Source organism: Anas acuta, chromosome 4 (assembly GCF_963932015.1).
Source record: "Anas acuta chromosome 4, bAnaAcu1.1, whole genome shotgun sequence".
Taxonomy (NCBI): domain Eukaryota; kingdom Metazoa; phylum Chordata; class Aves; order Anseriformes; family Anatidae; genus Anas; species Anas acuta.
Window position 1 is genome coordinate 61542344 of NC_088982.1, and position 14049 is coordinate 61556392.

General features: G+C 41.6%; 1 protein-coding gene across 7 annotated transcripts in view; it reads left to right on the forward strand.

Moving 5' to 3' along the window:
- The window catches only part of SLC4A4 (solute carrier family 4 member 4), a 236480-nt gene extending 223523 nt beyond the window's left edge, over positions 1–12957 (forward strand). For 6 of the 7 annotated variants that reach the window (XM_068679251.1, XM_068679253.1, XM_068679254.1 and 3 more), the window contains 4 exons: positions 481–642; positions 5371–5467; positions 7916–7995; positions 8920–12957. In XM_068679251.1, the coding sequence (XP_068535352.1) occupies positions 481–642; positions 5371–5467; positions 7916–7959 (303 nt within the window). In that variant the 3' untranslated portion in view covers positions 7960–7995; positions 8920–12957. The remainder of the gene's footprint in view (positions 1–480; positions 643–5370; positions 5468–7915; positions 7996–8919) is intronic. The other variant, XM_068679257.1, reaches the window with a different exon arrangement.
- Positions 12958–14049: the final 1092 nt, after the last annotated feature.

Below are 14049 nucleotides of genomic sequence, written 5' to 3' on the forward strand. Positions count from 1 at the left end.
AATTCCGAGGGCACACCCAGGCTACTGTCTAATTTTTAAAGAGTTGTTAAATCTAGAGAAGTGGTGAGAAAAAAAAAATTACTTAGGCTGCCATTGTGAACCTGTATATTTGGCTGAATCTCAAAAATAAATGAAAATCATCTTGGGTTGACAGTTTATTTCTTTGCCTGACACCTGTCAATTTGATGTTAAAGATGACCTTCGTTTTTACAGGAGCAGTAAATGGTTACCTTGCTGCTTCTGTACGTTGCTCCTGTTTATTCTGATGTAAAACACCTGCTTGAGACCTGATTCAGTTCCAAAGTTTAGGTTTTCAAGTTGAACAACTGGAATATCTCAATCACCTTATTCTGTATATGTTCATTTACAACCAGAACTGAAGCGTTTGGGATTATGAAGCAGCATCAACACGAATGCAGAGAGTGTTTCCAATTAAAGGTAAAATGTATCTCAGTGAGAAGTCCTTCTCTGCCTTTTCAGATCCTGGCACTTGTAGCAGTCAGAAAAGCCATGGACTACCTCTTCTCCCAGCATGACTTAAGCTTTCTTGACGACGTCATTCCAGAAAAGGACAAGAAAAAGAAAGAGGACGAGAAGAAGAAGAAAAAGAAGAAGGGCAGTCTGGACAGTGACAATGATGATGTAAGGAGCTTTTCTGCTTTTGTCCAACTACTCATTTCTAGCTAATCCTGGGTGATGGTTCCAAGCCCTCTCCAGCACTGGGGGTGGGGATTTCCCAGCCTCTTGAAGCAGACCAGCACAATCCTTACCTGCTGCAGCAAATCACCCCCAGACAAAACTTCTTTTCAATGTTGCCTTCCCTTTTCGAGACGTCACCAGCCTGTGGTAGGTGGTACTTGCATTGCCAAGAATGAAATCACACTTTCCACTAGAGCCCTAGATACCTGCTGACATGTCATTCCCTCTACTAGAATGCCTTTCATCACCCTGCCTTGTACATCTTTCCCTCCCTCCTCCGCCTTTCTCTCCCCCCTCATTGTCTCTTACATTTTAGGAGGAGCATGGTTTTCGCAAGCAGTTCAGATGCTTCTGAGAATATCCTGGTTTTCTTTTTTATTTTTTTAATTACTCTTTTTGAAAGCACAAAAAGATAAGACTTGTCATGTTGCAGGAAAGGCTGTTAATACTCCTGACCTAAACATTTAAGAAGCAGACATGCCCTTTCTGCTGTGCACTCTGCTCTTTGCTCCTACCTTAGGTTGCAGCATGCCCTGAAAGAGTGCAACTTAGCTTGCTAATGTCATTATTAAGTGTGTTGACCTGATCAGACTGGATTCATGTGCCTTAGAAAATTCTGCATTTAATTGTATACGTAATAAGATGAAATGTAGTTCTTGTGCCTTTAAACATTCTCCTACCCAGGCCTAATATGAGCTGAAATTCTAGAAACTTAAATAGAAGTGCTGAACACGCAGATTATAGAGCACTGCGTATGGCAAGTGTAAACTGCCTTTGGAGAGCTGGCTGCCTCAGTCAGCACTATCTTTTGCTCCAGCTGGAAGACCATGTTACAAGGGAGCTAGGTTTTATTAATGATGAGCCACACGGAGGGTACTGAGCATGGTGTCAGTTCTGCTTGTGTAACTGTCCAGAGTTAATGAAGAAAGGCTTTTCCTGTGGTTCAGACAAAGGTAAGATCACCTGGATCTGGAAAATACCAAAATTTCAATGTGGTGGGAGACATAAATGACAAGGGATCACGCCCTTGGGAGGAGGAAGTTAGCAGGAAAAGTCACCTGCCCCTTTCTCACATGTTCCTGCCCAGCTCCCTGACCTGCAGCCAGCAATGCACAAGTTTTGAACTCCGCTGTGGTGTGGCAGAGAAACAGCAACAGCAGTTGTTCATCTGCTTGCTCCCTGGCAAAGTGGGTAACAGCAACCTCAGGAAAAGGGAATTTCTGAAGTAGCAGCTGCTGGCCCAGTATATTTGTCAGGAGCATTTCTTACAGTGAAGCCTGAAGGAGAGTGTGAGGCACGGTCAGCTGTGGGAAGTACTGCTGCCACCACGCTGTAAGGTCATAGGTGCTGCAGGTTTTTGCCCTACTGTGTTTGCTTTATTTCTAGTGTGTATTATCCGTACCCTTCCCACACGGAGCAGATCTGCCACATTAGCCCCACTTACGCAGGCAGGTGAGTTAGATGATAAATTCAGTGTCTTCAAGAGTAATAAGGCATCTCTAGGAGTTCCTCAGGACTGTTCCAATGCCTGGCCCTACCCAAGGTTTGCAGGACAGAAAGTGCAACCTTGATCCAGGTGGAGAACAAGCCGTAACTCAAGTCCCTTGTGTGAGAGCTGCAGATCTGTGTTAGAGGCAACAAAGTCAGACTGCTCCAGTGAGAAAATATACAATGGCTTTTCTACAGAGAAGGTATGCTGTATAAAGCAGAACGTATACAGTAAAAGAGACAAAGGTAGGAATTTCATAGGTGAAGGTGCTGTGATGTAGGAGGTAGCCTGGCTGCACTCTTTCTTATTAATCAGGCTGAATCCCAACAGGGAAGACCGGCCCTATTTCAGACAGCAAGCTCCCCTTTCCCTTCCTTCCTGGTAGTCACTGGTCATCAGTCTCCTCTGTTCCTGCATTCTTTTTTCAAGAAGTCCTGTGGACCCATCCCTGTTAGCAGTGCAGCTCCTGGTAAGACTTTCAGCCTATTACTTCATATGACTAACAGGGAAGGCAGGAGCTTCGAGTATCAGGAAAGCTCTCACCTAAGAACATGCTGATGACACCCAAGACGTGCACGTTAGTGGTGTCACATCACCAGGGAACCACATGCACACATTCCCACACTGTCCCTCTCAGCTGGGGGAAACAAGGTAACAAATGTTTCTTCTGTTAATCCAGTGGAGCAGGATTCAAAAGCTCTGCCACTTAAGTTTCAATGAAGTGCCTTCATCTCCATGCTATGTTGCCCTGTGGTACGTGCATTTATGTATTGCTGCGTGTAGCAAGCAGTTCCTCGGACAGGCTTCCTTTTCATTTCAATGGCTGTCATTTCTGCAGCACCTAGAACGCTGAAGTCATGGGTTTCCTTCAGTGGATAAATTTGTACAAACCAAAATGAAAGTCATCCTACTGTCCATAGTGAACAGTCAACAAAGGCTTGACTCCATTCCTTCATTATGACTGATCTGAATGCAGCAGCATTGTATCCTGAGCTATGGCTCCTGTATCTATGGTATGTTTTAAGATATCTTCTGTCTTCTCAGGCTTTCAATGAATTTCAGGTACAGTACTTGATCTAGAGGATGATAGAATTGATGCAAAATGTTGGTTCCTAACTGTTCTTATTTTTTTTTCAGCACTTGCTTTTACTGGCTTCCTGAACATAAAGCACTTGATGTTATTGGTTTGATTGTTTTCACCCTTTCTGCTCCAGAAATATGCCCTCACACAGTCAGGACTGTGGGATTTTGCAGGCAATTCACTGATTAGTTAGTTGAGTGAAGAGAACTGCTGGGCATTGCTAATTCAAGTTGTATTGGGTAAACGAATACAGCAAAACCTGGCATTAATGGAGACCACTCTGTTAGCCCGAGTTAGGACTCACTGTTAAAGATCTTACTGGGGGTTTGCTAGCAGTCAGGGGCAGTGAAAAAAGAGCTGCAAAGAAAGTTTTTCAGTAATCTCATCATGCTCCCTCCAACTTGTTTTTACGAAGTATAAATTAGTGAGACTAATTGCTGCATTTGCCTAAGCTTGTACGTAATGGAAAGTTGAGCGCCTTGGTTTTCTCTCAGATTTTATGTCCAAAATGCATGACCTAAGAAGGGCCAGCATTTATTTATTTATTTATTTATTAAATTGGGATGGCATGTTTAATTTAAGAGCCAAAAATGATGTGTAATAGCCTCTTCTCGCCTTTGGGGCATTTTTGCCAACCACAGGCACTTTCTTTGTCTCTTTGCTCATTTTACACAGTTAAGTATAAAGCAGACTCCAAGCACCAGCACTGTCTTTCTACAGGTCTTCTATATCAAAAACATGTACCAAACTGTAACTATACCAACCCAGTGATATGCTGGAAAGATTACATAGCTCTTATGCTCATTTACAGCACAGCTCCAAACGGATGGGGATTTGGGATGGCTTTATTGCCTCCGTGGGTCTACTGCTAAATGTTTTTTTTTATTTGAGCTATGCTTATCCCTTGGCTGTTTAGAAACAAAACAAAAAAAAAAAAACACTTCTGAGGAAACATTTTCCTATTAATTATACAATATTGCACTGGATGTCTGTAGCATTAAAAAAATAATAATCCAGGGAGAAAGCTTAGAGATTCTCTGGCTTCTGTAATGTTCTCCCACCGTGACTTTAGGTCTTCCTTCCTCCAGTGCAGTGTTACGCTCCATGCTGTGTCTGGTTCTCTCCAGGAACAGAGATATGTTAACATTTCTGGCATGTATCACCTTTATTTCTTCGCCAAGTTAAGCAGTATCAGCCTCTCTTTGGTTACAAGACATTATTAAAAAAAAAAAAAACAAAAAAAAACAGCCCAGTAATTCAGAGTACCTTCTAAGCTCAAGCAGGTGCATTATTGAAGGCAGTGGGGCATAATCATGGAACTCCAGGGGACCCTGTGGTTATGGTGTGCTGATGATTTGAGCAAAACCTTGCTAAATTTAGCAGAAGGGTGTCCTGGAGAACAACTGGCTAATGTGCACCATTTTTTCTACGCTTGTAACTTGACCAGTTTGCCGTATCTCCTGTGTGGCTGGGATTATGTGAATTTTTAAAAGGACCCTGGATCTGATAAAGAAATCTTACTGTAAATACAGGTGTAACTGAGACTGGGTCTGACTTGACTTAAGTAAAGAGGACTTGAAACAACACAGCTTAAAGAACCTCTGCCATATCATATCTGGCACTCTTCCTCAGAGAGCAGTTTGGAACGGAAAAAAATTACAGAAAGTCCGGCTGTAATTTACAGAAATCACAGCAAGATAAAACTCTATGATGAGATTTCACAGAAGCCGGTGCCCTGTCATTTCTGCCTACAAATGCATTTTAATCTGTATTTCCTGCAGCCAACTCCAACCTGTATTGGATGGTTTCTTACAAACTGGTTGCAAAGGAGCTGGTGAGGTGGGGAAAGGGGAAGATAACACTTAGATAACATTACACTGTCTGTTTTATGTCCATAGTTTGAAGGAAGAGGGAAAATGGGGTGGAATAGGGAGCCAGTGAAAACGAGCAGATCACTTGGCTGGAGAATTCCTTTTTTTCCCCCCTGTTTTTCCTCCTTTCTCATTCCTACAGAAACAATATGAAGGATAATTTTAATTTGTGGGAGACAGTAAGAGAGCAGTGGAAATTTTCTAAGACCTTTTACACGTTTCTTTCACAGTCTGACTGCCCCTACACAGAAAAAGTCCCAAGTATTAAAATACCAATGGACATCATGGAGCAGGAACCTTTCCTAAGTGATAGCAAACCTGCCGACAGTGAGTAGAACTAACCTCTTGCATGCCTGCGTGACTCTGACTTGCAGTACAAAAAAATACAGAGAATTAAAAAAAAAAACAACCAAACAAAAACCTTTTCTATTACTTCCAAAGTATTTTTTTTTTTCTTTCTGAATTTCCAGGCCTCTGGTTTTGGCTTTGTTTTTCTGTGTTCTTTGTTCTTTACAAAATGTTATGTTGTTCCTTCTGGTGCCTCTAGCTTAAGTGCTGTTGTCCAGCTACTAACACGTCTGTTGGTAACTTCCTCTCTCCTCTCTTTAACTCCCCCATCCACTCAGTCCATTTCCAGCCTTTGCGATTTTGTGTTACCTTTGCTGATGGTTTGCATTTATTTTTTCTCTGAGCCTAGTGTTCTGGATTTGCAGCATGTCTAAACTGCATCGCTGTCTCATTACAGTTTATTTCCTTAGGTTCCAAGCAATTGCAAAACTCAGCACTTTAAAAGAATAATTAAGCGAGTCCTTGATCTGCATTATGCGTTAAGCAGACAAGGCAGTGATCACGTGGCCGGCCATTAACGTATTTCCCTTCTTCGGTGATTTGCTTTTGTGCTATTGCTTCTATTTAATTACCTGCCTTAGTATCCATGGTTGATTATTATAATCTTCATTTTCATTTTCACTTCTCATATTTTAGTCCTTTAAGTGAGGAATCGGAAATAACAACCGACTTCAGCTTTTTTGCCTTTGCACTGACCTCTGAAAATACTGCGAGCAATGGGTTCAATCTTGAGATAAATATGCTGTTGTGTCATGAGGTAGGAGTGGAGAAACAAGAATGATAGTAGTGTATCAGTGCTGGTGATAAGATTTCTAGGAATAAGACCTAGAAACACAGGTCTGTAGATCCCTTAATTACCATTTGTGTTTAGGAGCTGGTACCTAACTACCTTCGGTTTTGGTGGCATTTGGCAATCCCAAGCAGTGAATTGTGGTTTTAGATAAAAGAACACTTAGAGATTAACATTCTAAAATGAAGCCAAAGAGAAAGATGATTCCTTTACTATTTTCATATTTTGTGCGTTTTACTGACAAGTAAAAGAAAAGGACAGAGAACAACCTTGAACCAAACAGATCCTTCTCTTTTTTCTGTGTAAACGCCTTGGTGCGCTAAAACCAAATTACATCCTAAATGTTGTTACACGGGATCTTATGATCAGGTACACTGTTTTCAGCATCATTAAGGCTGAAATAATTAAGGAAGAGTTAATACTTCTGCCACAAACCTGTTCGTTGGAATGCCCTTTGAGACAATAAAGGGTAACACACCCGTGTGCCGAGCAGCAGTTAGTTTCTGTATTTGTACATTTTAATGATTGGGAAATCGATTTGCTGGGTTTTATTTAGAAACAATGCAAAAAAATAAATTCAGGCCCTTGTACTAGAAAAAGTAGCTGGAATCCATCAACACCATGGTATCACCCTAGAATATAACTGTGCTCTGAGACTCAAAGAATATTACTAATACTACTACTAACATTCAGTCCTTGAGCATATTTTGCATGTTCAGAGTGCTTGACAAACACTTAATTTACCCTTCAACCACTAAGGCAGAGAAGTGGATTCCAACTGTTTCTCAATCCAAACACGAAATTCATTTTTTACTCCTTAGCTTCCCTTCAGCAATAGCAAGAATAGGATTATTATTAAAAAAGAGTACACTTCACCACGCTGGTCAGGAAAGGAAAGTGATTGCAGGCAACAAGCCACCTATTTTCTCGCAAGGAGTTTGGATGCCACAGTGAGGAGCGCAGGGTAACTAAAGACGTAGATGAAAGGTAAGTATCAAGATCTAAAGGTGCTGAAACGAGGCCAAGAAACGGAGTAATTTTCCTGAGATGGAATCTGGGAATTTCCCAACTCGGCATTGCGTACCCAGGCCCTGCTTGAGGGATTCCCAACCTCTTTTTTTGTTAGGCTGCTCCGAGCACTGCAGAGGGCACGGAAACGCTCCTGCCCATCCTGGGCTGAGGCTGGCTCTGTGGGGAAGCACACCCCAGCCAGAAACCCTTCACCAGGCTACAGTGCAGGCCTGGCAAATACAAAGCAGGTTTTCCTGCAGTCTGTTTTTTCAGAGTGACACAGCTGCCTCTTGTGTGGCAGATGGGCGACTGCTCGTGATTGTACAACTGCCTATGTAGTTGTGTGTCTGCATGTGCAAAGGCATGCTGCTGAATGCAGCTCGCAAGGCAGTCTTTGGAAATGAGTCTCTTGGCTGTGTTGGCAGTTCAAGGGCTTGTATCTTGGAGGAGAGACTTATTTTTTTATTTTTATTTAGAAGCTGTGAAATTTATATGGCAGGAAGTCAGCAGTAAAAAGCACTGCAAAATACATGAGAGTTTACTGGACAAACTGAGGCTGGGCTTAAGAAAATATAAATGCTGCATGCAATGACAAAAAACGATTTTCTTTCTCTCCTCCCTGACAGGAGAAAAATCACCAACATTCCTTGAACGCCATACGTCGTGCTGATAAAATTCCTTTTTTTCAGTCACACACCATGCCAAGGTAAGCAGCCTTAAAATGCAGTTTATAATATTTCCTCAAAAACATCTCAACTATGCTCAAGCGTACTGAAATTAAACAAGGCAAAGCTCCTGTCCCCCTATAGCAAACTCTTAAAAAGCACTTTGAGAGTTCATAAAATACAGTTTCCACATCCTAAGTTTATTACAAGCATGGCCTTACAGCGTGGAGACAGTGAGTCTGCAGGAGACAGAAGTGCACCACTGACCTTGCTTCAAGCCCAACTGCGGTACCAATGCCTGTTTTGGTGACTAAACCAGAAAAAAAGTTGTGGAACAACTGTGAGAAGTCTAGAAAACATGTCTACAGGGGAAAAATTAAATGAATTGGGATTGTTTAAACTTCAGTATATAAAAACTCACACAGGTAGTTCATGAATTTTGCCACAGCCTGGTGTGAAGCACAACTGCTAGATGTTTGGAGCTCCTCAGTCAATAAAATCAGAGGTTTTAACCCCCCAACATAAGTAGTGTTTGGCCCAATTCATTAAAATAATTTTGTGTGATGCACAGGCCTAATGAAGAGTAAAGGTACATAGGACAGCTGTATATTACCACTGCCTATTTATCTGATATCTATATGCTGTGAATTTCAGACAGCTATATTGTACTTGTGTGTGCTAATGAAAGGAACCCAATCCTTGGTACTGGGAGTTGGGCATTTGTTCCACTTCCAGATGTGACACTGTGTACCTTGTCCAGTCAGAACCAGGATCAGCAGCTTTCCCAGTGTATGCTAGTTGCCACTCTGTCTAGTTTATAAAATGCCATCTTTCTCTTGGAGTTGATCCCTCAGAAGGTGTATTTTTTCCAAGAGGAGGTAGCTGAGCACTGTAGAATGCATTAAGAATCACTAAAAAGCACAAAACTAGTCCATGCGCTTACCTTTCCTTCTTTTTCTTTGCAGCCCTCCACGAACTCCAGTAAAAGTTGTGCCTCAAATTAGAATAGAACTTGAGCCTGAAGACAATGGTTATTTCTGGAGGAGCAAGGGAACAGAAACTACTTTGTAATTTGTCTGTCTGTTAAATCTTATATGGAATTTATTTTGTCACTAGCCAAATATTAAAATGCTCTCTGCTTCCCACCTGCATAGGTAGACAAGACATTCTGCGCTTCCCCCTCCGCCTTTCCACCCTGCACATTTCCTTTTATTCCTCCTCACCCAGTTTTTCCACTCTGACCAAGACTTGTTTTTGCCTTCTCTGTCACACGCACGCATCTCTCTCATTTTCAAGCAGAGGGCAGAATTATTAAGGATATAATATAATACCTTTGTGAAATGTCAGAGGAACTGGCATTACTTTAGTTGTGAATCAGTGTTCGTTTGTTTCTTTGTTGTCTGGCAGAACAAAACTGACCTCCAGGCTAATTCAATGTCTTTATTACACTGCTCTAAGATGCTGGAAAGTGCTGCTAATACTAACTTGCTCTTAAAGCCTGTACTTGTAGTAACACAAGAAGGAAAACTAAAAGGTACTTCACTCCCAGCACAGACAAACTATTGCCATCGTTGTAGCATGTGTTTTGAAATGTCCCTTTCCTATGCAATTTTTTTTTTTAAAGAACACTTTAATGGACTTAATCCGTCAGGTACATTGAAGAGTGTTATTTTCCTAGATTATTTTGTTTAAATTATGGGGGCCTAACCTATGACTTTTTTTTGTCAATTTTTTTAACCTTTTTTTAATTACTGTAAAGAAAAATGAATTTTTCCTGCAGCAGGAAACATATAGTTTTGAGTAGTTCTACCTCTTATTTCTAGATGCCAGGCTTTCTGTAAAAATGTATTGTACCATATATAATGTGATTTTTACAAAAAAAAGGAAAAAAAATACACAATCTCCAGGACATGGCATAGGGCTGGATCAGTTTTATTAACACCTTCTACTCTGAAGCATCTGTTTTACTTAGGGTTATTTTATTTTTTAATAAATAATCTAACTTTGCTATGAAGGAGACAGGATGTAATTCAAATATCTTGTGATCTAGGAAGACTCTTAAGTTTAATGGTGGTAAGTAAAATACTGACCGGTTAACAGCGTCAGTGGACAGATGCTGATTGTATTCATTTTGTTGATTTCCTGTGCAGTATTGTTAGAATTATTTCATTTAAAACATCCGTGTGTGCACGTGTGTGTATGTGTGCAAATGAAAACACCCTGCGTGCAGTTTAGACACGATGATGGAGCAACTTAGGAGAAAGCTGAAGGTAACTTGTGGGGATATTTATCCCCACACCCATATTCAGGAGGCTTACGAAGATCTACATCCTCCTTGTGGATTGGCAGCACCCCAGATCTATTGACCATCATGTAGAGAGTTTACCCTCAAGCTTGACTGCTCAGCATTCCCCTAGGTAGATTGATCCATCCATACACGGTGATGAACCACTAACAAACTGGCCGGGCACAGTTACATGCAGGCTTTTGGTTTTAAACCAAGCAAGCTTCCCCTTGCGTCAGGTAACTTTCTCTGTAGCGTGTACACAACGAACTTGTGTATGAATATAAACATGCATTTGGGAAACTGGGCTTCACCAGTGGTATTTTAAGTGTGAAGATTACATGGGATGTGCTGGAAAGGGTTTATTTAATTAATAAATAAGTAAGAAAAGAAAAAAAAAGCCCAGCTATAAGGGCTAATTCCCAAGGGGTAAAAATCCCCTCTCCCCCCGAGGATGGGCACATTGCTTGCATGCAAGAAGTGCCCTTGCTTGCAGCAGGAATGAGATCAGGGGTCCCCATGCCCAGAAGGCAGCAGCCTGGCAGGCCCTTGCTGGTACTCGCCGCTCCCTGCATGCGGCACATTTGGGGATTAAGCAGGAAGGGGAGCAGTTTCCCATCATCAGGGGGAGGGGGAGAGTTGTCCGTAAGAGCCCCCACCACCAAGCATTAAAAAATGCACTTGCAGAAACTGCTTTGTAATGCCTAACGTGGTTTTGTTTCTTTTATTTCTAATGTAGTAAAAATACTAAATATAAAAGTAGCACTTAATGGCCTCCATACCTGTTGTAAAGAAACCAAAGTCCGTGCTGATTAAGGAAACAAAATTTTATCGTGGTGCTGACAGACCTTAAATGCCAAATTTTAGCATCTACAAACTAGTAACAGCCAGATCACCGATCAGACCTGCAGAATAGGGCTGTACTTTTCCTTCCCAGATATGGGATCTGGTTAAATGATGCATTGATACGGACCGTAATAGCTGTTAGCCTGACCTTGTGCAAATGCTCTTTGCTGCACAAAACCGATGGAGTTGCAGAGGAGTTGGCACAGCACGCGCACGTGCACACACCTATGTACATTCCCCAGTTTGTTATCAAGGAATCTAAATCTCTGCTCACCTAAATTTTTTGTTTACTGTGAGAAAGCAGTGCAAGAGGAAGGGAGAGCAGCCGCTCTTCTTTGTTGCCCTGAGAGGTCAGCAAATCTAGCCCAAACCTGCTTCAGAAAGGTTGAGGAGACATCCGAAGCGGCCATAAAAGCAGCCGCTTTGTGATCCCTTCTGCTGCCTGCTAGGATTAGCTGGAGGACAGATAACGTGGGAAGTGCAATGCTAACTTAAACGTGTAGAAAATGGTTTTCATTCCTTGGTGAACAGAAGTCACTGACTACCAAAGGGGAAACAGACTCAAGTGTCATGTACAGAGTACATGTGAGCTTTTACGTTTTGCCCAGACGTTTTATTTGTAGAAATCCAAATAAGGAAAGATCAAAATAGAATAATAATAGAAAGATTTCCTTGAGAGAGCACTGACAGAACACCACCCCCTGCCTACGGTATGCTCAAAAGGCAGCATACTGCACACATGCATATACGCACACACACAATGCATATCTTTTCATCTGCTATTACCTGGTGATTTGTCTCCACAAAAATGAGGTCTTCCACTTTTGAACCATGTTAAATGTACTTGAAATGTATTGACTGCTGATCTAGATCTTTTTCTCTCTCTTTTTTTACTTTTTATTTTCTCCAGACTGAGCTGTCGTACAGAGGGTAGCAATGTTCAAGGGATGGGACAAAGATTTCTGTAGTTTTCCACGTAAAACTTTCCAACAGGAGTGGGAAATTTTTCATTTCCTGCTTCCTGACAACAGCACTTCATTGAAGGCTGTGTGTCCTTTGTTGTTTTTTCCTTTAGAAAAAATAAACAAACCACAGAGACAGCAAGCAAGAGCTCTGCTGGCACCAAGAGATGGAAGGTAATGAAGAGCAGCCATCTAATAGCATTTGATGGGCTGACATCACCACAAGGAGAATTTTACTGCACTTTGTAGGCCTTGTGACAATAAAACTGAAACTAATTTTGGTTCAGAATTGGGTGTTTGGAGAGAAAAGCCTGGGTGAGCACCTCCGGCTTCTGGAAAGGCTCCTCTTACAGAAGAGTCCATAAAGAAATGAGCTTTCCAAACCAATTTCTCATAGAAGTCCTACAAAACCAGGTACCAACTCAGGGCTGATATCCTGGAATCACCCAGCAAAACCAAACTGCAGATAGCTCTGTCCCAGCCCCATAAAAATGGTGATTGTCTGCCTCTGTAGCCACTAATTATTTGTCGTCATGGTCGACACATATTTGTACTCATTACTTTTTTTTTTCCTTGGAATCGACATGCACTTTCAGATACTTTTATTATTTTTAATTCTCTTAAGTCTGTATTTGCTTTGGAGGAAAGAATAAAAACTTAGTTTAAAATGAAGTGGATCAAGATGGTGGAACAAAAAGGAAAAAAGCAGAAAACATTTCAATATATTAAAATGATTTTTTTCCAGTAATATAAAACATGAAATTCCTTATAACATTATAGTATTTTACAGTTTTATGAAGCTTTCTATTGTGACTTTTATGGAATCAAAAGATGAAGATGATGAGATATTTTAGCATTTATATTTTTCAAAATTAAATGTATACTGAAAATAAAGTAACTTTATGCATTTATGGGAGAGTTGTGGATTTTTTGTATGTATTTATTTTTTGTTACGTACTCCATTTGGTTTGATTGAATCAAGATTCCTGGATCGCCACTGGCATCGCTGCTACTGCCAAGGCAAAGTGTTTGGCAGGTCCCTGATGGAGGGGATGCTCACAAAGGGACCCTCCAATACACACGTAAAGAAACGTGGTGCCAGTCTTCACAAACCACAAAGGGTTTTAGAACTTACGTCTCTAAAAGTGTGTTTTAATGACAGAAATACTCTCTTGAGATAATTTACTGAATCTTTTGAGGGAGTAAAATGTAACTGCAAATAAGGGTGGAGAGACCATCTCCATCTGAAGCTGGGACTTTAGGTTTCTCTCAGAAGCACCACTTCTCAGGAGATAGTGCTGGCAGTGGATGAGGACCAGCAAAGCAGACTATCTGAATTTCACAAAGCCTTCAAAGAGGTTCACAGATACTTCATACAGAGTCTGGGCTTTTTTAATTTGCACTTACCCAGATGATCATTCCCTGCAGAAGTCAGCATGTTCCTATTAATAAAACAGAGGGGAGAGGGAAGGTAAATACACACTAGGTAGTAACAGAACGAGGAAGCCAGCTACAAATCCCAGCCCAATATAAGTTTTGTTTGTTTGGGGGAAGTCGTGATGTAGGGGCTCCCCAGGATGTTGGTGTCAGAGCACAGGGAGCCTCTCTGACCCAGGCCCCATGCCGCAGGAGCCTGAGTTGAAACTGGGATTAGGCAACTGGATTGAGAACAGGTCTAGGAACAGGGATGTGCCCCCTCCCATCCCAAAACACGTGATGGTGGTCACCTTGCTGGTGCCAGGTGCTTGGTCCTAGGCAGTGATGGGAAACAGGTCTGATGGGCTCCTTTCTAGGGACTGGGGCATCTCCTGCTTCTTCCCCATCAACAAAAATGTAAAACCAGCTAAAAGGTATCACCTGCTGCTTTCATAGAAAGTGCTTTGCACAGGTTAAGTTAACTTATGCAATGGTTTCAGGCTAAAGCAGCTTACAGGGCATTGCTAGCATGTTGCTGGGTGATCTACGCAGTGGGGATGTCGCCAGTCAGCTGGACAAGCGTAGGG